We start from the raw sequence: 25,775 nt of genomic DNA, 5'->3' as shown, positions 1-25,775 counted from the left end.
GGTGTTCTATTTGGTCTAACGTAACTAGTGTTTACCAATTTGTATAAAAGTAGGCTCTCCTTTTATATGTTTTCTGATCATTTTTGCTGCCTTCAATCAAAGTATGTGGACGGCTCCTTTAAATTCATATACCATCACCATTCATTCATCTGCGATGAGTCTGCTACTGGTGACTTCCAGAGATGCCCTGTGTCTCTTCTGCTGTGGAAAAGGACAGTGTGACTAGCCTATATTCTAAGCACTATTTGGGGGGAGAGTCCTCCCCTTTAATATATAAAGTTTATATAAAATTCATTAAAACTGTATCTGTTGATTGTTGGCTGTGGAGTAATAAAGATGCAGATGTGGTCCCGTAAATGTACTATTCAGAAGCATTATCATTCCACTCTACCTGTTCTTTATTCAATTCTACCTGTTCCTTATTCTTGACTGTCTGCTCTTTAATTGTGTTAGGTAAGTTCACCTTCTAAAAGCCTGGGGTGGTACACACATGTAATTCTAGCACTTGGGGATACCTTGTCCTTTCATTTAAAAACAAAAACAAAACAAAATGAACACAAACACAAAAACAACCTTGAGAAGCTTTCATGATGGTCCTCTTTCCTAGATTCCTCTATGAGTACCCTCCTTCTCCCCTAAAGCCATTGCTCTCCTCTCCATACCATGGCAGTTCTGGGATGTGGCATCCCCCTTGTGGCTGACAGGGCACTGGGCACTAGAAATCTCCAGATTCCCACTCTCCTTAAGGCCCGTGCTCCCCTGAAATGTCACCTATGTCTGATAGAGCCCATAGAGCACTCCAGCTTGGGTGTCTCCAGCTTCCTGTCATTTGAGGCAGGAGATGTCTTATAATGCTCATTTTCTTCAGATATCATCCCAGCTGGCTCTTTCCCCAGGTAAAGGAGCTCTTGATGGACAAAGAGGCTGCTCGGTACTTCGCGAAGCTCCACATCATTGCTGGGCAAATGAGCATGGAGCAGATGTATCACTTGGACACCTTCTACACCTTGACGGGAAAGTCAGGGGAAATCTTCAACAAAGATAAGGTCAGAAGTTCTCAGAATTTCACTCCGAGTAGCAATACCATGACAACACCTGGACTAGAGGGGCTTGGGTGAACTGTTTCTGAAGGGGACTGTAGTGTTTGATTTGGGTCTGGCCCGAGTTAGCTTTCAAGGCAACCATCACTCAGCTGCCACTGTTAATCCCACAGATACAAGCAGGAAGACCACCGACCCAAATCATCATGGGCAAATTAATTAAAGCAAGCAATTAGTTAAAGCAAGCTTTACGTAGCCTGTCTCTCCCTGAAGGTGGGGTTCAAGAGATTAGCACCCAGACACTGCTGGGAACCATGAGGAGTTGAGAGGGGGAAGGGAGAAGAAGGGGGAGGGGTACAGGCTGGTGATGAACCCTGGAGCTGGGGGTGGGTGTGGGGGGGTCAGGCTTAGCTCAGGGTGAGTGTCAGGAACTCGGAGGTGCCTTCTGCCATAGACTTAGGTGGCTCATCTGGATAACAACGGTTTTCCCCCATAATGGTCCTTGAGGAAGGTTATAGTCCTTACTTGTCCAAACTGTTTATCCCTGGTGAAAAAGGTGCATACAACTCACTCAGGGTGGATCAGCAGAGATTAAGCACTTTTTGGAGGAAAGACTGTCCAGGGAGGAAGACTTATTGGCTAAAGCCTCCAGGCCAGCCCATCAAAATACCTCATTAGCATGGAGAGCTGTCATGGTTCTCTTAGCCAGAATTCCTTCATCTGCTCAACTTGACCAGCTTTTCTGCTGGTGACTCGGTTCCACTTGCCCCACATTGGATGAGTGATATGTGACCCCCATGAAAGGGTCATTCAACCCCCAAAGGTGTCATAACCCACAGACTGAGAACACTATATTAAAATGAGAGGTGTATTTACAATCGGCTGGACTGTTACACCTAGTGGAGCTTGCAGCTTATTGGAGGGCTTGCCCAAACTTTGCATGTGATACTCATCGGTGGTCATGTGATACTCATCAGTGGTCATGTGATACTCATCAGTGATCATGTGATACTCATCAGTGGTCATGTGATACTCATCGGTGGTCATGTGATACTCATCGGTGGTCATGTGATACTCATCGGTGGTCATGTGATACTCATCAGTGATCATGTGATACTCATCAGTGATTTCACATACTATGTTGTTTGAAGTTAGTGGAAACCATGCAAGATGGGACAAGCCAACACCTTAACCCTCATTTAAGATCATGTGATTTATCCAAAATCACACAGCTACAATACTTCTGACTTCCAATCCCAGACTTTTTCTTTCTAGAACAACATATTAATTTTATTTATTTATTTTTCTTTTCTTTCTTTTTTTTCTTTTTTATTTATTTATTTATTTATTTTGTAATTTTAGGACAATCAACTAAAGCTCAAACTTCATGGAAGCAAAGTAGTGAAAATTATCCAGGGGAACATCGTTGCTTCAAATGGGCTTGTGCATATCCTGGACAGAGCCATGGACAAGACAGAACCCACATTTGCAAGCAACCCCCAGGTGAGACAAGTCAAGGACAAGTGAGGTCAACCCGTGTCCACCCTCGTTGCTGCCTGGAGAATCATATCCAGTAAGAAAGCATTTGCTAGAATTTAGCCTTCATTTTCCAAGGAGGGTCTCAAGCTAAAAGAAAGCAGGATGGTTGTCAATTTTCAGTAGAACTCTGGGTATTTCTTCAGAGAAAAAGGAAACAATACTGGGGTAGGAGAAGTTTTTATGGTTTTATTTTTTTATAAACATCACTTATGACCATCTCAGACAATTCTTCCTGATGCCATGTTGTCACAGCAATCCATTCCTTGTGCTTTGTGGAGGACAGTCCTAGTCATAATGAACTTCTGCTTTCTGATCTGCCTGATATGGCCAGAAACTTCTGTAGAATGCACAGATCTGGATGACTGGTCAAATCAAAATGGTTGCCTACAGCCCACCAGTCGGCAAGATTCCTCGTTCAGACCCACACTTTCATCTTAACTTGGCCATGTCTCTTAACATTAAGGTTCATATTTCCCAAACTTTACTTTTATTGACTTTTGAACAAAATCTCTCTTTTTTCAGCAAACCATCATGGCGATGCTACAACCAAGATATGGCAGGTTCAGATCTTTGCTAGAGGTATGCACTTTCAAACATTCCAGAAGAATGTGGTGAAGGCCTTCGTAAAAATCAGCAGAGGGGCCAACTTTAAATATTTTCTGACAGCTTACTTACTTCAAATATTGTTTTCCATGAAGAAGAGGATAACATTTATTTTCTCAAATGCAGAAAACCAATGTTGGACAAATCCTAGATGAAGGTGGACCATACACCATTTTTGTTCCAAGTAATGAAGCATTGAGCAACATGAAGGCTGACATCTTGGACTACCTCCTTTCTCCAGAGGTAGAGTATCCCACTTACCAATGGACTGCCTCGTCGTCACTGTCTCAGCTCCTGTCCATTCTGACACTTCTTAGTACTAAAATAAGTAGACAGGCAGATGATAAATGGCGAGAGAGAGAGAGAGAGAGAGAGAGAGAGAGAGAGAGAGAGAGAGATTTTAGTTCCTTATAACTGTAAAGTCACCCAGAGAATTATACCTTCAGGAGGCCACTTATGGCCAGGCCTAGACTAAATTTTCAAAGAACCAAGTGTCATAGTGAGATGCTCCAGCTTTTCTCTCTCTCTCTCTCTCTCTCTCTCTCTCTCTCTCTCTCTCTCTCTCTCTCATTATTTCTCTTTTCTCTTCAATGACCTTGTTCTTATCTACCTTAGCTCTTCAGTGCTGTCATAGCTCCTCCTGGAGACTGGATCGAGGGCTCCTTTATATCAAGATCAAGATCATTTTTGATCGAAATCCTCTTAGATATTTCTTCTCTCCAACCTAAAAGTCAAGATATGAAGAGAAACCGAACTAGCTCTGGAAATGGTTGTTTCACTACAATAACAAACACTGGGGGACAGTCTGATGGCTACAGATTTATTCTGTAACTTTCCAGAAGCTCTACTGCCCCCTCAGCAGGGGGACGAGGCTACCGATGACACAGAATGTTCGAGGTGGAGCCTGCCCAGTTCTTTAAAGGCAGTGATTCCAAGGCTTCAGTGTGGTCAGGAATCACCTGTGGAGTTTGGCAAGCAAGCAAGTTCCAGAGCCTGATCCCAAGCAAGTGACCAGTGTCACTAACATGAGATTAATCAACAGACCACAGATACACACCCACCCTACAGACAGTCCCAGCCACACTGCCGTGGTGACGCTGACACATGTTGCCTTTGTGGCTTGCAGATTCATGATATAGTCCTTGCTAGAATACCAACAAGGACATCTTACATTCTGAAAATGCTAAAGGGCAAAACACACAGAGAGAACAGACGGACGGACGGACAGACAGACACACACACACACACACACACACACACACACACACACACACACGCACTGATCTTGATCTTGCACAGGACCCAAGTTCACGTCCCAGTACCCACATGGAGACTAACAGTAACTCCAGTTCCCGGGAATCTGATGCCCTCTTCTGGTCTCTGAGAGTACTACACACATGTAGGCAAAAAAAACAAAAAACAAAAACAAAAAAACAAAACAAAAAAAAAAACTTGTACACATAAAATACAAATACAAAAGTCCTTTCTAAAATAAAAATTGGGGTTGGGGATTTAGCTCAGTGGTAGAGCGCTTGCTTAGCAAGCACAAGGCCCTGGGTTCGGTCGGTCCCCAGCTCCGAAAAAAAAGAAGAAAAAAAAGATTGGTATGTTTCGTGTTGCCAACCAATTTTCAGCATATGAGATTTTTGAAGGGTTTCCAGTGAACAAACCAGATCTCCTGGGATCTTCAGGAGGATGCTTCTTAAAATTATAGCTCACGCTTGAATTTCCTCAAAACTTGTTGTTGTCGAAAAGCAGTTTTACTTCTCTTTAGAACTCATACTCAATTTAAGGTGATCCCCTAGGAAATTATTACAATCCTAAGATTATATGCCAACCCTAATACTGTTTTTACCTTTAAAACCATGATAATAAAAAGGTTTTCAGCCACTTAATGGGATGCATGAAAGCTAACATCAGTGAAATTATAATTGAGAAAATTAAGCTCTCTGCTTTCTGCCTTTGTCCAGAAAGTTCTTTCGCCCTTGAGGCAAGCAGGTTCCTTCTGGCTCTCAATCAAGTGTGTGGGTCCCATCCATCCAGACTCTGCAGTCAGACCTCTCATTGCTCCCATGAGAGACTGTCCCTGGACCGTGGTTTTCTTTTTCTCCCGAGAACAAATCTTTCTGTCGACAAAGAATGTAAAACTGGGTTCTTTGTTCTGAAACGAAAACTGGTTTGCTGTTGCCATTTCTAGTGAAGAATAGAACAATTGCTCCCACCTCTTCCTCACAGCTAACGTTTTCCAGGGCTAAAATATCTCAGACAACAGGGTGTTCCTCTCTCTCCAAGATTCTACTGTCCCCAGGGAGGAGCCTTGAGAGAAGACAGAAAGTACCCATGGAAAAACTGCTTTCCTTAGACGCCCCATGTCAAGTGCTGAGTGTGGGTTTCTTAACAGAGTCCTTTTCTCTCTCTCTCTCTCTCTCTCTCTCTCTCTCTCTCTCTCTCTCTCTTTGGGGGGGGGATTAAAGCCACACAGCTTAATAATTAGTTTATTTATTTATTTTTTTATTAACTTGAGTATTTCTTATATACATTTCGAGTGTTATTCCCTTTCCCGGTTTCCGGGCAAACATCCCCCTCCCCCCTCCCCTTTCTTATCAGTGTTCCCCTCCCCATCCTCCCCACATTGCCGCCCTCCCCACAACAATCTAGTTCACTGGGGGTTCAGTCTTAGCAGGACCCAGGGCTTCCCCTTCCACTGGTGCTCTTACTAGGATATTCATTGCTACCTATGAATGGGTGTTCCTTCTGTGTCTGGTTTTTTTTTTTTTTTGGTTCTTTTTTTCGGAGCTGGGGACCGAACCCAGGGCCTTGCGCTTCCTAGGTAAGCGCTCTACCACTGAGCTAAATCCCCAGCCCCCTGTGTCTGTTTTAATCTTTGCCTCTCTATTCCCTGCCAAGGGTATTCTTGTTCCCCTTTTAAAGAAGGAGTGAAGCATTCACATTTTGATCATCCGTCTTGAGTTTCATTTGTTCTAGGCATCTAGGGTAATTCAAGCATTTGGGCTAATAGCCACTTATCAATGAGTGCATACCATGTGTGTTTTTCTGTGATTGGGTTACCCATACATATACAGCCATCCAATTAGACAAGATGGATGAAGCAAAGAAGTGCAGGCCGACAGGAGCCAGGAGAGACACAGCCAGAATACAGCAAACACAGAGGCGAATGCCAGCAGCAAACCACTGAACTGAGAATAGGACCCCCGTTGAAGGAATCAGAGAAAGAACTGGAAGAGCTTGAAGGGGCTCGAGACCCCTTATGAACAACAATGCCAAGCAACCAGAGCTTCCAGGGACTAAGCCACTACCTAAAGACTATACATGGACTGACCCAAGTTTCAGTAAAGAAACCATCCCATGACTGACTATTGATGACAAGCCTCGTTCATGTACCGCTCCATCACCGAACTAGACAAGAGTAAAAGTGATAGGTTCTAAAGGGGTGCCTTGTAAACGCTAAGATTCCTTTTGAAGAAAACCGAAACAAAAGGAACCGAACTCACAAACTTCAAGGTCATATTATTAACACATGGGTGGAGAACACCCTCTTCGGCAACAAAAGATTTTTAAAAAATTTTTACATAAAACAGTAGGGGGGACCTTTGTTTCTTTACCTATTCCTGTGATAAAATGTTCTCACAGAAGCAGCTAAAGGGAGAAAGAGCTAATCGTAATTCACAGTTCATCGTGGCTGAGGAGTTGCGGCTTGAGAAGTCTGAAAAAGCTGGAAATGTAATACCCGTAATCAGAGGAGGGGAGCAATAGGGGAATGTATGCTGTGCCTGTCTCCCTTTCTCCATGCCATTCAATCAGGGACCCCACGACCAGGAAGTGCTCCTAGAACCCCATGACCAGGGAGTGTGCTCCCAGGACTCCACAACTGCGAAGTGCTCCCACCCACAGTTAAGATGGGGCTTCCCGGGGTTGGGGATTTAGCTCAGCGGTAGAGCGCTTGCCTAGCAAGCGCAAGGCCCTGGGTTCGATCCCCAGCTCCGAAAAAAAAAAAAAAAAAGATGGGGCTTCCCACATTAATCAATCAACAAGACAATCGCCGACAGGCATGCCCTGAGATCCATCTCCCCAGTGATTCTAGATTCAGTTAAGTGGAGAATCAATGCTACTCACAAGAAATTAGGAAGAAAAAGGGCAAGAGAGTTCTGAAAGCTCTTGGCCACCTCACATAGAAACATATTCTGTTGGCATGCTGAGTGGTGCCAATGACCCTAGCCAGGTAGGACTACAGCACGCAGTGACCAGAGATCAACTCCTGTGTCCCTTTCATTCGTTTCTTCCTCATGACATGGACCCAGCACTAACTCGACTTCAGAAGTGAGTTCTCCCATTGAGAGAACCTTCTGGTAGAAGCAAAGCAATAGAAGAGTTCATACTAATCCTACTATTTTTCAGGAAAATAGAGCCTCAGCAGGTAAGTAACTCATTCAAGGTCTTGCGGAAGTTAAACCAATATTGCTAGCCACTCTTCTGCACTCGAGCTAAGGGCTCTGCCTAGCACACTTGCTTGTTCTTTAATTTGCTGGCACAAATGCTTGGGAAGTAACTAGTGTGCTCCCCATTCTGTCCTGTCTGGGCACAGAATGATCACAGCCCAACATTGACATGCATGTTCCCGTCATTCAGGAACTGACTGTCTAGTCTGGTTAGAGACTTCTCAGCAATGTCCTCTAGATACATCCTCTATGCTACCAAGAATTGAGGCCCTGAAGCAGAGCTGCTCCATCTTCAAAGTCCCAGTTTCTGGGAACCTTGGAGAAGCTGAGACCCCTGGGCTGACATGTTCAAGGTCACGTCATGTGGTGACCTGCCCACCAAGGGCCCCAAAGAGCATCGTTTCCAGAGTTGGTAACTGGTGGCAAGCTCAACACTCTTACTGACGCACAGCCCTGCACATCACACTGCAGCTTGTAATCACCCTTCATCATCTGCACCAGGGATGCTTTTGAGGATGAATAGAGCAGCCAGACAACAGGTGTAAGCTAGAACTGGACCAGACAAACGGAGATAGATGGTCATTGCTTACAGGTAACTCGTTAGCATCATGACCAAGGTCAAATGCCAAGAGGAGTCTGATAGAGGCATGCAACGATTTTATTCAGCCTGAGCCTTGACCTCCTGGAGGTCATTATGCCCTTTGTCTACAATCCTTTGTCTGTCCAAGCTGTGCTACAAACCTTCTTACAACTTCTTTTTTTTTTTTTTAAAGATTTATTTATTTCATGTATGTGGGTACATTGTCACTGTCTTCAGACACCAGAAGAGGGCATCAGATCCCCATGACAGTTGGTTGTGAGCCACCATGTGGTTGCTGGGATTTGAACTTAGGACCTCTGGAAGAGCACTCAGTGCTCTTAACCACTGAGCCATCTCTCCAGCCCCCTTCTTACAACTTCTTACAACTAGCTGAGTCTTTGTCTTGGAAGCCGCTACGACCACCTTCTGCCCTGGGCCACTTATACTTCTCCTTTCTGCCTGTGGCTCTCCCTGAGAGTTCCCGGAGCCTAGTCAAGGTCATGGCAGGGTTGTGCTGTCATGGTTTGGTTTGGTGATTGTTTTTCTCCACTTCAGTTGATTTGAAGTGAGAAGAAACTCTGTAAACGTTCTCTGAAGAAGAGCGACTTCTTTTGAGGGACTGGGTCACCAGGGTCCTGATAGATGAGCAGTCCTAAGATATGAGTATATGGACAAACAAATATTGATGTATGGAACTGATGAGAGTCATAAATAGAAGGAGATTATGGGCGTTCCAGGATGTAACCTGAGATTTGCACAGGGATGGTTGAGCAGAGTAGCTGAGAGGATGCGTTCATATACTGAGGAAACCAGGTGACGTGGGTGTATTATGATGCTCACTATTACCACATGTGGAAAGGGCTAATGGTGGTCTATACTCACAGAGACTGGGGTTTATGCCAAATGCACATGCTATGTTTTTAGAACAGCCAAGAGGTTTGATGGATGTCAGCTATTCATGCATGGAATTTTTCTTATCTTCAATTTCCCTGTAAAGAGATTGGGTCATTATAAGTAATATCCAAAATCATTCATGTGAAAGGTTCTCAGAAAAGGGGGCAGGCCGAGTTTTCTTCCTTGGTTGACATAGTACACCGGTTCTTTTGCAGGGCTCTCGGAAACTTCTGGAACTCGTCAGATACCACATTGTTGCGTTTACTCAGGTTGGCTCTATTCTTCTTTGTACTACTCTATCCTGGCTTTTAAAATACCAGGTCCTAGTCTGGAATTCCAATATACTGGGGCTGGAGAATTATGTGTGGCACTTATTAACTCTGGACGGATCTTCTGTCTGTAATTGTTATCTTTGAGATTGTTTCCAAAGAACCCCTTAAAACCACAGATGCTCATGGCATCAAAGCTCCCATCATTTCATCAGTAGTTAAGGACTTTTTTTGCAGCACAGACTGAGAAATGGGGACCTTGTGCGTTGCTGCAAGTGACTCCTTGATCTCTTCCCATTGTAGCTGGAAGTAGCCACTCTGGTCTCGACGCCTCACATCAGGAGCATGGCCAACCAGATCATCAAGTTTAACATAACCAGCAAAGTAAGTGAGAAGCCTACGGCTGGTGCTGACTCCTGTGTGTTCGCGTCTGCACTAACTCACAGATCTGAAACCTTTTCTTGTTAGGTAACATCTGTGGGAATGGTCCTGTGTATGCTGGTACACGTGTATACACATGGAGACCAGAGGACCGACTCAGATGTCATTCCATAGGCCTCCTCCCTTTTGAGACAAGGTCTCTCATTGACCTGCAATTTGATAAATGGGTTAAGTTGGCTGACCAGTGAACCCTAGAAATCCATATATCTTCACCTCTCCAGTATCAGAATTACAAGTGCATGCTACTGTGCCTGACTTTTTATAGACAGATACTAGGGATTTTGTACTACTTGAAATCCAAGCACTTTACCAATGAGCCATCACCCCTGGTTCACGGTCCTGATATCTTCACAACTATTCTACTCTTTGCTCAGTTCTTTTAGCAAATACCACCTACACGAGTAACCGTCTGGGTTAAAGCAAGAAGGATAAAAGAAGGACTCACATCCTAGCAGAGAAAATAGAATGTAACAATCCATTAAAGGATCGGTGAATTGCTGTTGCAATGGGTGTTGGTCAAAGAGATTGTGAAAGTGAGTAGAGGAGGAGTCTAAGAAAGGCAGTAGGTCAAGACTTGAGGGATGAGTAGAATGAGATTGTCCAGTTGAATAAGAGAGGGTTTGGGGTGGAAGAAGAGTATGTGAGAAGCCATGGGGTATGTGGTTGACTTAAGAAACTCAAAGAAGCTCACTGACTGGGGTGGATAAGTCTAGGAGCAGAGAGAATTGTCTCCTGTTGAGTCATCTGTCTACTATTGATGATGATGACAATGATGATCATGAGGACAATGATGATGGCGTCCTATTGATGATGATGATGATGATGATGACGACGACGACGACAACCACAACAAGGACAATGAGGATGACCTCATCCATTCAGCAGACATCTGCTGGGTACCAATTTGTACCAGGCGTTGTCCTATGCCTGGAAGAACACATGAGCAAACGGATGAAAATCTCTGGTTGCATGGGACTTCCATTCTAATAAGTAGGAAGCAGTCAATACAGAGGCCGGGGGGAGAAGGTTACCCTCGGGAGCAATGAGGGGGAAAGGCGAAGCAGGGAGAATAGGAGAGTGGGCCTTCACATCCACTTGTTATTGTTCTAGTTAGCATTGAAAATAATGGGTTATTACAACATTTTCGTGTCTACACATGTCTCCCTGTGTACGTCACTCTAGCTCGTGCACATCTCCCTCTGCTTCCTGCTACAATGCCCCCATAGTCCCTTCCTCCCCTCTCTGTCTTCAAGCCATTTGTACACATATATGTATGTGTGTACTCAACCTAGATTCTGTACGTGAAAGAAAGCCGTCCATGTTTTGTCCTGCTCTGTATCTCCCTTACCCATCTCAGTCCCCTGCCCCGATCCTTGGAATTCTTCCTCCAACTCTTAGCCAAGCTTCCACTTTCAGGGGACTGGCACTTTAGATAAAGTTCCACAAAGAAGAAAACATCTGAACGAAGACTTGAAGGAAATAGAGGTCTCAGTCGTGTGACTGTCTGGGGACAGAAGTTTCTAGAGAGAGAAACAGCCAAAAACAAACGTTCACAGTAAGGAACATGCAGAGCTGTTTGAGGAACAAGAAGACAGTGTGGTCAGAGCAGTGGCAGCAGCAGGAAGAGGGGTGGGAAGCAGTCACACAACCAAGGGATGGAGAGGTAGGGAAGGTTCCATCTGCCCTACGAAGTCAGAGCGAGGGTATGGCTCGAACCCCAACTGGAAGATTGTGAGAGAATTATCCGATAAGACACACCATTTGGGAGACAAGTTAAGAGACTTGATTTATGAACCAGTAAAAATGGCAGTAGAGGCTAGGAAGTAGCTCAGATGGTAAAGTGCTTGTCGCTCAACAGTGAGGGCCTGACTTCTATCCCAGAACCCATATCAAAAACCACAAGTGTGGTGTCATCCCAGTACTGGAGAGACAGAGAGATAGATGGATTCCTGGAGCTCATTAGTCAATCTGTCCTTGCTACTTGATGTATGCTGGGCTAGTGGGAGACTTTAGATAGATGGATAGATAGTAGATAGATAGATAGATAGATAGATAGATAGATAGATAGATAGATAGATAGATAGATAGATTATAGAATACCTAAGTTGGCCTATGCATACATGCAAAGAAAATAATTAGACACAGACATGGTAAGAAGTAATTGAATTATAAATACAATTTTTAAGATAAGCCCAACAAAATTCTCTCTCTCTCTCTCTCTCTCTCTCTCTCTCTCTGTGTGTGTGTGTGTGTGTGTGTGTGTGTGTGTGTGTGTGTTGTTGAGACAGGGTCTCACTATGTAGCCCTGGCTGTCCTAGAACTCATTATGTAGGTCAGGCGAGCTTTAAACTCACAGAGATCTACCTGTCTCTGCCTCCTGAGTGCTGGGATTAAATGCATGCACCACCATGCCCAGCCTTGCTAATGCATTCGACGGGTGATAAGGACTGAGAAAGCCAAGCGTGACTCAAGCTTTTGGCTTGAGCAGCAAGGATGACGCCGCCACTGATCTGCTGGAGGAGCAGGTTTGGGGAAAGTAGAACTCAAAAAACTCGGTGACTTGATTCATACTTTGCTCCCTCAACTAGCTGTTTACCGACGTGTCCATGGGGCCTAAAACAGAGTTCATTTGAGGTCAGTAAATGTGTTGACTCGCTGGATCCTCCTTTGGGAACTAGCAGGTAAAATAAGCAAGTGCTGTTCAAAGTGGAAGTGGACAGGCCTCTGCGCCACCTCAGCGTGTCTCTTGCCCAGGAAGGGATTCAGTTCACAGACACAATCATTTCCTGACAGAAAACTGCCCAATAGCAACCTTCCCTCTAAGGAGAGATCAAGTTGAGCGGTTTAGAGATACTCTAACCGTGGGCATCCGCCAAGGGATGGCTCTGGGCTCTGCCATCAGAATGGACGATGGACAACACCAATGTTTCTTCTTTCAGGGGCAGATTCTGGCAAACAACGTGGCCATGGATGAAACCGAAGTCGCTGCCAAAAATGGCCGAATTTACACACTGACGGGAGTCCTCATTCCTCCCTCCATCCTCCCGATTCTTCCCCACCGATGCAATGAAACAAAGATCGAGCTGAAACTGGTAAATGAACTTAGAAAATCTGGGAAGTCGGAGAGGGTGGGGCTGGTGAGTAGCCATCGGCAGCATCCTGTTCTCAGTTCTGAGAACGTTAAAACCGCCACGTGTGGGCACCTGTCCATGAGGAGGCATGTGGTCCTGTCAGCCGTGAACCAAGGTTCTGGTGGGATTTCTACTGGAGATGGCCTGCAGGTGAGCAGGACTCTTGGTGTGGTCATAACGAATGACCATAGATGTCAGTCATTTATCCTACCACATAGGAAATCTAAAATCAGAGTGTCAACAAGGCTACCCTGACCTTGGAGGCCCTAAAATCCCAGAGGCTGATGGTGGTGGTGGTGGTGATGATGATGATGGTGATGATGATGATGATGGTGATGATGATGATGATGATGATGATGATGATGATGATGATGGCTCTCCAGGTGCTCCAAGATGGCTTCACATTTGTGAACTTCAGAGATCCTCCTGCCTCTTACTCTTAAGTAGCTTGAGACATAAGCACAGGCCAGTTCACTAATCCCCCATCATCCAACAATTCCTTGGCGCCCTGCTCAGAATTCATCCCATAGCCCCACACCTGCACCTCCGCACTCCCCCTCTCGTGGCTTTGATCCCTGTGTGGCTTCTCCCATATTGGTAAGGATAACAGCCACTGGATGTGGGAATGCCCTAAGGTTTGGGGGACATGACTCGGGGAGAGTTGCTATTCAGCCTACTGAGTCACAGAGGCCGAATCTGAGCAGGGTTTTCTCCTTGGGGTTCAGGATTAGTTTCTTCCCTTTTTCTTCCACTGCCCAGTCACCCGAGACAGCTGTTCAAAGCTCTCCAAGAGGGACCAAAGATAAAACTTTCCTCTGCAGGTGGATGCTCGGGGGAGTGGCTGATTGTCTTTCTTGAATCCTTTTCCAATACCTGACTTTCCATCACCTTCTGGGCTGAAAAGTGGCCCTTTCCAACTCCGTATCGACCATTTTGGCTCAGCAAGTTTTAATCAAAGCACCCTTAATTCCAACACTTCACCACATGCAATCTCTAACATACTACAGACCAACAAACCCCAAATCACAGCAGTAAGAGGTCTGACTCCTTCTTTGCGAGATAGTTCAATCATAATGATTGATCTCATGGTATCTTTGGAACACAAGCTCTGAACAAGGGGGACAAAACACCTAATTTTACTTTTTAATCTTTCTCTGCCTCTTCTTCTTCCTTTTCCTTCTCTTCTTTTTGAAACAGGGTCTCAATATGTAGCCCAGTCTGGCCTTGAACTCACAACCTTCCTGGATCAGCTGCCAAGTGTGGGATTCCAGTCATGTGCCAGCAGGCCACCTTCCTGTTCTTTCCTGTCGGAGTCTGGGAATAGCTAAGCACCAGCTTAGAATGGTGACTGGCTTTCAACTCCCAGGGCTCTTCCTTGATACAATGTTTGTTTTAAGCTATGACTTCTGAAAGTCAGATGCCATCTGGAGAACTTTACAGCTCTCCAATCAGCCCTTCTTAAGAGAGGTTGGAACATTTGCTGTCCTAGCCAGCCCCTGGCAGCAATGTGTTTGGTTCCTACTTTGGATAATCCCCATTGAGGGGAGCATCGCCTGGCTTAAACCAGAGAGGGCGGTTGAACCTGTTAGGAAAATCTGGCTCTACAAACATGAGGAAGAGCATGGTCCAGTCATTTAATGTGCTCTTCAGCGCCTCCTATTGCCGGCAGCGCTGTGGGTTCAGAGAGAGGAGTTTGTAGAGGGACAGGGCAGTCTTGCTGGTGGCCATGCTCTGCCTCTGGCTGTTTCAAAGCTTGTTCTTCATCATTCTAAGGGACAAACTCCAGGGATGGGTTTGTGTTGCAACCCAAAGACTTGTGGTTCCGTAGGGAGAATTTCCAGCAGCTAAGATTGAATCTTTCCTCTTCTCTTTAACATTCACCCTTTTCTCCAGGCTAAAAGTCAGCTCTGCCTGCCCTTCCTAGTTCAGGCTGGTTTTGACTAGATCTCTTTCCTCCCTCCTTCCTCCCTTCTCCCTCCTCCCTCCTCCCTCCTTCCTCCCTCCTCCCTCCTCCCTCCTCCCTTCTCCCTCCCCCCTCTTCTTCCCTCTTCCCCTCCCCCCTCTTCTCTCTCTCTCTCTCTCTCTCTCTCTCTCTCTCTCTCTCTCTCTCTCTCTCTCTCTCCCCCTCTCATTTTTGGTTTGGGTTTTTGGGAGTTTTTTCTTATTGTTTTTGTTTTGTTTTGTTTTGTTTTGTTTTTTCAAGACATGGTTTCTCCACATAACCCTGGTATAGACCAGTTTGCTCTCAAACTCACAGAGGTACACCTGCCTCTGCTTCCTTAGCTGGGATTAAAGGTGCCACCACCACCCGGCTGATTTGCTATCCTAAAAGTCCAAATGAATTCTCTAGGAAGTATGTATTTAGGTCTGGAATGAGTAAAAAATAGTCTGAGTGTCCTAAAATCTCCCTTCTGGACACATTCAGAGCATGGCTGCCTTCGGATGTGTTCTGTTTGGACTTTAGAGGCTTAATAAATAGCACTTTACAAGCAGGTCAGGAGTCAAAGGCAGAGCCAGGTGGATCTCTGAGTGTGAGGCCAGCCTGGACCACAGCGTGCGTTCCAAGATGGCCATGGGAACACAAGAAACACGGTATTATTAGCAGGTATTAGCAGTAATTTGCTGATTCAAGTCCCTGCAGGGAACAAAACATATCCCAGATAGTTCAAAGGGACACAAACATGTGGCTCTGAGTGGCCAGGGAGGAACAGCCACAGCAAACATCCTGGCCAGAACCAAAGGGCTAAGAATGAGGAAGGGGATTCCCGTGAGAGGAGGAAGAGCAGAAGAAGAGGTTTTGTGGAACTGTAGGGGCAGTGGACCAACCAGGGTGGAAACAGGGAGGAAGCCCTTGATTTGCTCTCCTCCTACAACAAGGGCTCTCCTGGTGCCTCCAGTTAACCAAAAGTAGCTGGAAGCTGGTCACAGAGCTAGACAGAGGTCAGAGAACCAATCTGGACAGATGTGAGGACAGGCATCTTGTCTCTCCGTTCCCAAATTAAGAACCAATAGAGGCAAAGGCGAAAATGGAGGGTCTGTTGTTTCCCTTTATTACTGCTCAGCTAATGGGGACCGGTCATCTGAGTCACCTTAGCTCTGTGCTGTGCTGACCCTGTATCCCTGGAGACGAATGACTGCAGGGGTCCCCAGGGGTGGGTGCTTCTCATGCAGAGAGACCAGGATGCTGCAGTCTGTAGGCTGTGACACAGAGGGAGGGAGGGAGGGAGGGAGGGAGGGAGGGAGGGAAGGGGAGGGGGAGAGGAAAAGGGGAGAAGCAGGTGTTGCAGGCATATTCAGCTTTCCCACCACTCATCTGGCATTAGCTTCACTCCTGCATTCTGGGAAAGAACCGGAAGGGCAGTGGAAGAGTCTAGGAGCTGCCTTCTCCAGGAGGGGCGCCAACGCCCCCACCCCCCGCCGAGGGCCGGCTCCGCTACCTGACCCTATCCCCACCCCCTCCCTGAAGGCAGTCTCTCTGTGAATGCAGGGGATGCCTCTGCTGACTGCTGTCTTCCCTTCAGGGCACTTGCGTGAGCTGTTCCACGAAACACTGGAGCAAATGCCCTGCTGACTCAAAGCCCGCGGTGAGTGCGATAAGGCTGTTTTATGCGCGCCCTGAACTAGCCCACTGGATCCTCTCTCTTCTTCTCTGCCTGCTTCCTTCTTTAAACCTGGGCTAATGTATAGCCCCTGCCCTACCCCTGACCATAGCAGGGGTGGGAGGAGGAGACCCCACCAATCATGTTTGACCCCTAGCTGACCCTGGTTTAGTCTCTTAACATCTTTATCCTAATTTTCTTTCTCTTCGAATAACAAAGGTGTTAGTGTAATAAAAACTCCTAACAGCCCAGAACAAACAGCTTCCCAGCTCTTCCTGTCTTCTTCTCCCTCCCACATAAAGCCCAGCGCTGGTATTTGGTATTTGCTCTTACCAGGCATAATTCTAGAGGGATATGCGGGAGGAGGAGGAAAGATTACACGCTATCAGTTAGACAAGAAGAGTAAGTCCCAGGTTAGGCACAGTATCCTGACTGGATATGATAGCACCTAATGTCCTGTGTACAAAAAAATAAAATAAAAAAAAAAAAAAAAAGACAGGACATTAAATGTTCTTCCCACAAAGATATAAGTAGATGAGGCAATAAGGAGGGCGCTGTGGTGAGATTTCAGTGTGTGAACAGAATCGTTTCTCTGCCACTTCTGATGGGCTAGCCTCCTACTTCCAAATGTACTGTGTTTGTTTACGGATGTAGGTGGATTCGTAGTGCAAAGGGTCAGTTTAATAAACACAGCCTCTCAAACCTGAAAAAAAAAATGTTCTCCCCACAAAGATGTAAGCAGATGAGGCAATAATAACGTTGATTAGCCTGAATTAGTCACTTTGCTTTCGCTTTTAAGTATGTAGTATTACACTGTATCCCATAAACATGTTTATTTATCATTTTCTGAAAAGAATCAAAATGGGGCAGGAGAAATGGCTGGGTAATCAAAAGCACTTACTGCCATTGCAGAGGACCTGAGTTCTGTCCCAGCACCCGTGGCAGGTGGCTCACAAGCACCTGTGACACCAGTTTTGCAGATCCAACACCCTTCTCCAGACTCCATAGGTACCCGCATACAGACACAGATACACACAAATAAAAAAATAAAAGAATAAAAATAAATGTCAGGAAATAGCTCCAAATATCTGAAATGTTTTATGTTTAATTGAATTCTTCACACGCGTATTGATTGAAGTTTGATCATCTCTCAGATGCATTGCTTGACTGTGGGCCAAATAAATAAGATATCATATTGGTTTGGGTTTTGCCTTGGGAAGTTCAGACTACATATAAATGTATGCATATATAAATATACATGATGTTATACAAGTATACAGCAATCTATAATTACACACCAAGTACTCTGTTGGACAAAAGCAGATGATGACAGAAATTTCTGCCTTTTAAGAAAGGCTTTTCCAAACAAAAAGTTCTTTCAATATTAGACTAGATCATTATGGAAAGAGACAAGGTCTTTAATACACCCCTAATAGGGAATACTTCATGAAGCAGAACATTAAACTTAAGTGGGTGTGGGTGTCCAAGTGTTTGTTGTGTTTAATGAAGCAATTTCCCATGAGTACCTTGGGAAACCAGGAACCAGGAAACAAGAGAAAGACAAGAATGAGTTGGTACTGCATTGCCAGCTGGATGGCAGACACTCTTCCAGCCACTCTGGGCAGCAACCGTGGGATATTAGTTACTTCTCTGGTTGCTGTGATAAAACTCCCTGACAACAAGCACCCTAGGACAGAAAGTGTTCGTTTGAGCTCACGGTTCGAGGGGATACAGTTCACCGCAGAAAGCATAGCATAAGGCTTCATCTCACATTGTATCTGCAGTTATGAAGCAGAGAAAAAAATGAAGCTAGCTAGCTTTCTCCTTTTTGTAGTCTAGGACCTCCCTCATAGACTGGTGCTGCCCCATTCAGAAAGATGCCTTCCCTAAATGACTAGATTAATCTAGATTAGTCTATATCATCCCTCACAGGCGTGACAATAGTCTTGTCACCTAGGCGGTTCTAGCGCCTATAGAGTTAACAATCAATATTGACCATCAAACCTTGGAAGGATAAATGTCGTTGTCGGCATCAAGACAAGCACACATAGCTGACATGTAATAGAATCAGGATTTGTGTCTGTGAGTCTGACACCATTTAGTGAACCTCAAGCTAAAGGGAAGAATGAGGGGAAGAAAGGGAAATGGGGACAAACCACAAAAGCTCCTGAGACCCCTGGATTCATAACTGGTTAATTACCTAAAACGTTCCCTCCTTTGTGACCCCAGAATGCCGTTCTATAGATAAGATTTTAGGATCCTGTGGCCTGCTATGGTCTCATCAGTCTCTCCCTACACAGAGCCTAAAACAAAGGGTCAACAGAAGGATGTGTCTGATACAAGATCTGAACCAGGAGCTAAATTCTTGGGATGAAACTTGATTTCAGTGTTCTTGCTCCATTGCACGAGAGTTTCTGGACCAGATATTAGCAGAGCTGGGTAGGAACAGTGGCTTAGCCTATCTGATCCCCAATATCCTCATATACCAAAAAGGAAACAAGTAAAAAACATTTGCATGAGTTGGCAAAGTGACCAACCATAAGCAGTGTGCCTAGACTGTTGCAAGTCCTCAATACATGGGCACTATATGAGCACCAGACTAAAGAAGAGAAGGATGCACTTAATCAGTTCCTGGATCCAAGACTAAAGCCCTATGCTGTTGATATTTATTTTAGTTGGTGGATTTTTTTTCCCCACATAGAAGAGATAGATACTTACTGGCTCCAAAATGTCCGCATACCTTAAGGACGACTGTAGAACAGAAGAAGCCAGACTACAGGGAGGAGGAATCCGAATGTTCCCTGATCGATTAAAATGTCTGCCATAAGGAGAGAAGGTGCTGAGATCCTTGTGCCACAGGCTGTTCAAAGCTTGGCTTCTACTCTACTAACAAAGGAGGGGGTCTCAGGAAGATGGCTGTCTGATTTGGACTTGGGTGTGCTGGTGTGGCTCTTGCTCTGGTGTCATGGGGTAGAGTAGCTGGCTCAGGGAGAGGCTTGTAAGGCACAGAGGATGCTTGGGTGCACACAACAATGCTTTTACCCACCGGCTTTCTTCCAGACAATCTTCTCGTCCTGTTTCTACAGCAGCAGAGTACGGAACCTGAAAAGTGGCTGTGCCCGATATTGTAATGTGACTGTGGAGGTGAGGAGGGTCCAGTCAGGGTCCCATCCAGGTCACCAAGACTCTCAAAGCTCTGAGCTTTGGTCACAAGTGTCCTGAAGGAATTTAGACTGTTTTCCTAAGTGGAAATCAAAAGGTGGGCTGGGTAGTGTGCTCAGGTCCCACCTACCCAAATCACACCTCCCTGAGTCCCCCTGCCTTTTCACAGAATCTATGACATCATGCGAGCCACCCTCCACCCAAGTGGCTCTAACCCACACTCTGGCCTCATCACCTGCTCACTGGATAATCTCCTCAGCACGCTCCTCCAGATGCGCAGGGGCTGACTCATCTTTCCGGTCTCCCTCTACCTCACACTTGTGTCACTACCCAGCAGGCCCTCAAACTGTCCCTGCACACCACCACTCCGTTCAAATGGCCATCTTCCTAGCACTTACCAGTCCCAGGAGTGTTCTGAAATGTTCTTTTAATCCCCGTTTCTTTGTTTGCTTTTGGAATCAACCTCAGGGCCTTGCAAACTCTAAGCCAGACCTCTGCCACCGAGTGATTCTCTGGCCCCATTAGCTCTCTGTTTTCCACACTGACTCTTCCCCATGCTCTTATATCCTCCATAAGCAAAAGCCTCCTTCCCCTGTTCACATGAGAGACGTCTGGTAGATTGGTGCTAACGCACTAGCGGGTTCATTAGAGGGGTTGATTGGCATCCTATCCCACTAGCGAGCATCAGAACCACCCCCCTGGAGAAATCAGTGCCCTCCTTGGGGTCCCCAGGGCAGCATGTGTGTTATTTACAGATACCCAGATGCTGCAAAGGTTTCTTTGGGCCCGACTGCACCCCATGTCCAGGAGGCTTCTTGACTCCATGTTCCGGAAATGGGCAGGTGAGTCCAGTCCAGCCTGGTTCACACGGTTTCGTGTGTGCTGACCTTTCTTAAGTCACACAGTAATGCTGAAAAATCCTGAAAAGTGGCACAAGGCTGGCCAGCGCTCCCTGGAATCCAAATCACTGGATCCGTTACCGACACAGGAAGTGTCTGCAGCGGAGGAGTCTGGGCCGGGGGAGGGGAATCTTGTCTCCCCTGTGGTTCACCGTGAGATCCCAGGCAACTCAAAACTCTCTGCACCTCACTCACCAAACCTGTGGATAAGACCCTAAGGTCGAAGGATTTGATGGTTCTTAAAAATAAGAATAACAGGGCTGGAGGGATGGCTCAGTGGTTAGGAGCACTGACTGCTCTTCCAGAGGTCCTGGGTTCAATTCCCAGCAACCACATGGTGGCTCACAACCATCTGTAATGGGATCTGATGCCCTCTTCTGGCGTGTCTGAGGACAGCTACAGTATATATATATATGTATGTATATATATATATATATATATATATATATATATATATATATATATACTGGTTTTATATATATACAATATACAATACATATACAATATACAATAAATAATTCTTTAAAATAATAACGATAACAATAATAATAATAATAGTAATAATAACAGCATTGGCCAATGGTTGTTTTGTTTGTTTAAACCCAACCTCAGAACCTAGTGACATGTAAAAGCCAAAGCTTAACTCATCTGCTTGGAGGCCAAGACCAAGCAAAGGAAGGTAAACGTAGCTGCTTATGTAGGAAAACTATAGATTTGAGACTTTAATAGACCCACATCTAAAGTACGGCTCTTGCAAAGGGAAAAAAAACCCTGGGGGAGGGGGATTTGGGGAGGTGTTACACAGAAAGTAAAAAGTAAAAGGAGACCAGTAGACCCTGAGACCTGGTCGTTAATGGAGAAGGTAGCCCACACCCAGCTCTGACGTGTAGCAGTCAGTACCAGCCTGGTCTTGCCAGGGCTATACAGATCGGAGAGCAAGCAAGTTTACAATGGAGAAAAACACTGCAGTGTAGACCACAGCTGGGCAAGCAAGAATGTAGAGAGACCAGGGCCAGGCCTCAGCTGAAGGCCCCCATCTGCCTGCTGCTATGCTCTAAACGTTGTGCCAAGGGTCTCGGTTCACATTTGTAACCCTCCTATTCTGAGGAGATATGAACAGATATATCTACCCCAGATAGAGTACTGGCAAAAAAAATCCTCCAGTCTGTCTTGGTGAACCAGTGAGTTCACCTCCAGTCTTAGGTTTACCTCTGGAAGCCAGAGTGACTCTGAGCGACCACATCACTGAAAAGGTTCATCCCAGCACATGACTCAAAAAAGCGGCTACCTGCCCTACTATCACACAGACCCGCTGAAGAGTCTGCTGCCCCAGCGAGCATTCCCTGCTTATATAAACTCTGAGGCTCCCTGTAGGTCATGCGGTTCAGGCTTCTTGAGTCTTACGTTGTATGAGTTTCCTGAGCCTCTAAAATTAACCTTCCGAGCGCTGAACCTCACTCCACCGCACAGTGTTTCAGCTCAGAGGAAATAGCTACAACAATACGGCCTGCACCCTGTCCTTTAAGGTTCTAAATCCTAGATCAGGATCCCCAAGCCCGGTACTAGTTTTCCTGATACCAAAATGACTCCGCCTCCCACAAGGAGTCCAAAGTCACTTCCAATGGAGTTCACATTGAAGCCATGAATCAAAAGCAAGAACTCCACTGCCTCGTGCGTCCTAACAGCCCACGGGGTTGCCTTTGCTCGCAGTGCATGGACGGACTTGCTGGCAACGGGACTTGCATTTGCCAGGATGGCTTCCAAGGTTCCATGTGTCAGTTCTGCTCCGACCCCAACAGATACGGACCCCGGTGTAACAGAAGTAAGTGGGGCTTCTGGGGCTCCCTTCCACGGGCTCCCTCTCACACCGAGTATGCTAATGGTGTGGTCTAGAGTCTTATGGATTTTGCTTGTGTGGTGTGTCGTCATCACAGCGTGGCGATGGAGTGGTTTTAAGTTCTGCTTCTCAAACGATAGCAGGTGCAGACAGCTGGGCACAAGCTGCTGAGTTTCTGACTCTCCGGGACGAGTCTGAGAAATTGCATTTTTAACAGGTCCCTGGGGTGTGCTGGCTGTGCCCATCCAGGGTACACACTTTAGAAATCCATTCTATGTCCATGAAGACACAGACAGTCCCATCTCAAGAATTAGATCTGCTCCCTTTCAAATGATCTTTACCCGTCAATTCTTCCCTTTAAGAATTATGACCTCAACCAGGTGGTGGTGCACACCTGAATCCCAGGGGAGACAGAGGCAGGGGATCTCTGAGTTGGAGGCCGGCCTTGTCTACAGAGTCAGTTCCAGGACAGCCAGGGCTACAAAGAGAAATTCTGTCTCACCACTCTCCCCAACCCCCCAAAAATTAAGATTTTGGACCAGGGCACCCTCAAATTGCAAGATAAGTGCGAAAGTACTAGTAAGCATTTTGTAAATTCATTCCAACTTATGTGTGGAAAGCTTTTCCTAGGACACATCTAGCACATAGTACATGCTGAAAATATGCTAGCTACTACTGTGATTCTTACTGTTTTTGTTGTTATTCTAGGAGCAGTAACCATACCTCAATGGCATATTATCAAAAAGCCTAAAAGAACAGAGGAAAGGTCTGCGATAGGCATATACTAATGCAGCCCTATACTCTCAGGAAGTGAATTATTCTTTAAAATGACATCATAGTTAGGGTTAGTTAGGGTTTTACTGCGGTGAACAGACACCATGACCAAAGCAACTCTTATAAGAACAACATTTAACTGAGGGAGGCTTACAAGTTCAGAGGTTCAGTCCATTATCATCAAGGCAGGAGCATAGCAGCATCTAGGCAGGCATGGTGCAGGAGGAGCTAAGAGTTCTACATCTTCATCTGAAAGCTTCTAGTGGAAAACTGGCTTCCAGGCACCTAGGCTGAGGGTTTTAAAGCCCATGCCCTGACCCAAGCTTATACAAACCATCACATGTGTATATTTAACCATCTACATTTTTAGATGTCTGTTTCTAAACTAAAATTGGAACTTTCCAACATGAAATGAATAGGTAAGAGTTTCCAGGGGAGTTAGACAGAAAGTTAAAATCTCATTTCTACAGTTAGTGTCTCTGTGGTCTGAGGAAGGTGTTACAGTGTCTCCATCTAGAAAATGAAGACAGTGTTGCACAGTTGTCCTCAGCATCCCAGGGGGATTAGTTCTGCTGGGTCTGAATTCTGTAGCTGCTCAGTTCTTTACATAAAAAGGCATAGTGTTTGCCTGGATCCTGTGCACATCCTCACATATGAATCCCCTCTGGGTCCCTTCTCATAACAAATGCTATATAAATGCCACACAAATAATTCCCATGCTCTATTTTATTTATTTATTTTTTGGCAATAATGGCAAGGAAAAGGTATGTCTATACTTAGAACAGACACAGATTTTTTAAAATATTTTTGATCCAAGGTGGGCGAATCACAGGCACAAAACCTAAGAATATGTCACAGTTTGTTTATGATACCAAGCAGACCATAATTGGGAGACTTTAGCATAGAGATTACATCTGTTAAGTAATGGATAAACAAAGTCACATAAATGCTGTCCCCACCAGCCCCTCACATTTGTTAAGAACATGCCTCCCTCCGCCTCATGATGTATTTGCCTGGGAACCCAGTAACACAGCAGGAATCAGTGCTGTTCAGTCCTATCTGCTTGTTCTCTCTGCCAAGTAAGATTTTTGAGACAGGAATAGGAATTTATTACAAAGCCCAACAACCTTGGCAGGATGTGGAGGCTCAGGTCAGGAGGGGGCTGCCAGCTTTGCCCTCCATCTTAGGTCTGTGGCCACTGGGGACCTAGTCTTCACAAATGAAACGCTGGCTTACTCAGCATGCTATAACCGTTCATTTTTGTTCTAAATCCAGATATGACTTCCCAGACTCTTTCCTTTGAGTTTGTTTGCTCTTTGCTGTGTGCTTGCTCCAGTCTCCTTAGTCCTGGCTGGGGCAAGGCTCAGAGCCTTTCAGTTAGGGCTCTATTCAAACCCTAATCCTTGCAGCCTTCCTTTGAGAAGCTCCCTGCCTCTCCCTCCTTCTTACTCCCACCCCCATGCACCGATGCCTGAGGGGTGTGTGTGTGTGTGTGTGTGTGTGTGTGTGTGTGTGTGTACAAATTCATATGGCTACATGTGCATGGGGATGTACATGCACACTGTACGTACAAACACATGTGGAAGCCAAAGGTCACCCTGGGTGTCTTTCCTCATGGATCAATCATCTTGTTTTCTGAGATAGGGTCTCTCATCAGCCAGCGATTCCAAGGACCTACCAGCTCCTGCCTTCCTATTGTGTGTGGGTGGTTTTGGGGTGCTGCTGTTGTTGTTGTTGTTGTTGTTGTTGTTGTTGTTGTTGTTGTTGTTGTTTTAATGGGTTCCTCATGCTTGTGCAGCAAGCATTTTTCTGATTGAACTAAGCCCCCCACTTTGAAATTTTCAAATACTAATATTCAGAAGCAAGGTAAAGTGGCTAAGGTTTAAAATGACAGGAGCTGTAGAAGAGCTCGTTAACACCAAGGCCCACCCTGCATGCAGTCACTGTAAATGCAGTCTTGGACAGCACAGGGTCAAGTCCCTGCATGGGAACTCAGGCAAAGTGGGTGGTTTGCTTCAGCTCTCTGGGCCTCTGCCTGCTCACCTGGAAAGTAGAATGTACCGACCTCCTAGGACTGAGGATGGTTGATGAGGTGGGGAAAAGTCAGCCCAGGGCTTTGAATGAAGACAGGATCCAAACCTGACCACTAATTATCACTAGTTTGCTGTGAATGAAAGTGGAGAGTTAACACATGAGCCTATCTGGAGTTCTCCAAACAGAAGAAACCTTACCTATGTATTCTTGAATGTTTTCAGAAAGTGAGAAACTTCTTGGCTAGCATCTCCAACCATGAAGTAGATGACAATTGGGCTCCTTGGCTTCTTTTGTCATATCACGAAAACTCATCTCCTCCCCTGCCTATACAACGAAAGCACACTGGGGATAAATATATCCTCCTCCAGAGGGTGGGGGGAGGGGGACAGTCAGCTCTCTAAGGCACACTGAGAAACTCTGGTGGCCCTGACTTCAACCCAGCTCTGATTGACAGCAGTGGTCTGGGGGGGCGGGGAGATGGCCTCTGTCCTCCATGGTACTGTGCTCCAAGTCTGG

The 25,775-nt window shown here is 45.7% G+C and overlaps 1 protein-coding gene across 5 annotated transcripts in view; it reads left to right on the top strand.

The window, feature by feature from the left end:
- Window positions 1–25,775, top strand: part of Stab2 (stabilin 2) — a 205,696-nt gene that overhangs the window by 78,988 nt on the left and 100,933 nt on the right. For all 5 annotated transcript variants that reach the window (XM_063263071.1, XM_063263072.1, XM_039078516.2 and 2 more), the window contains 11 exons: window positions 897–1,046; window positions 2,403–2,543; window positions 3,102–3,158; window positions 3,309–3,425; window positions 9,329–9,382; window positions 9,686–9,766; window positions 12,763–12,915; window positions 16,476–16,538; window positions 19,614–19,697; window positions 20,471–20,557; window positions 22,325–22,436. In XM_063263071.1, the coding sequence (XP_063119141.1) occupies window positions 897–1,046; window positions 2,403–2,543; window positions 3,102–3,158; window positions 3,309–3,425; window positions 9,329–9,382; window positions 9,686–9,766; window positions 12,763–12,915; window positions 16,476–16,538; window positions 19,614–19,697; window positions 20,471–20,557; window positions 22,325–22,436 (1,099 nt within the window). The remainder of the gene's footprint in view (window positions 1–896; window positions 1,047–2,402; window positions 2,544–3,101; window positions 3,159–3,308; window positions 3,426–9,328; window positions 9,383–9,685; window positions 9,767–12,762; window positions 12,916–16,475; window positions 16,539–19,613; window positions 19,698–20,470; window positions 20,558–22,324; window positions 22,437–25,775) is intronic.

Source organism: Rattus norvegicus, chromosome 7, assembly GCF_036323735.1.
Source record: "Rattus norvegicus strain BN/NHsdMcwi chromosome 7, GRCr8, whole genome shotgun sequence".
NCBI classification, from domain to species: Eukaryota; Metazoa; Chordata; class Mammalia; order Rodentia; family Muridae; genus Rattus; species Rattus norvegicus.
The sequence above is the reverse complement of the archived record's forward strand: the minus strand, read 5'-3'. Positions and strand labels throughout refer to the sequence as shown.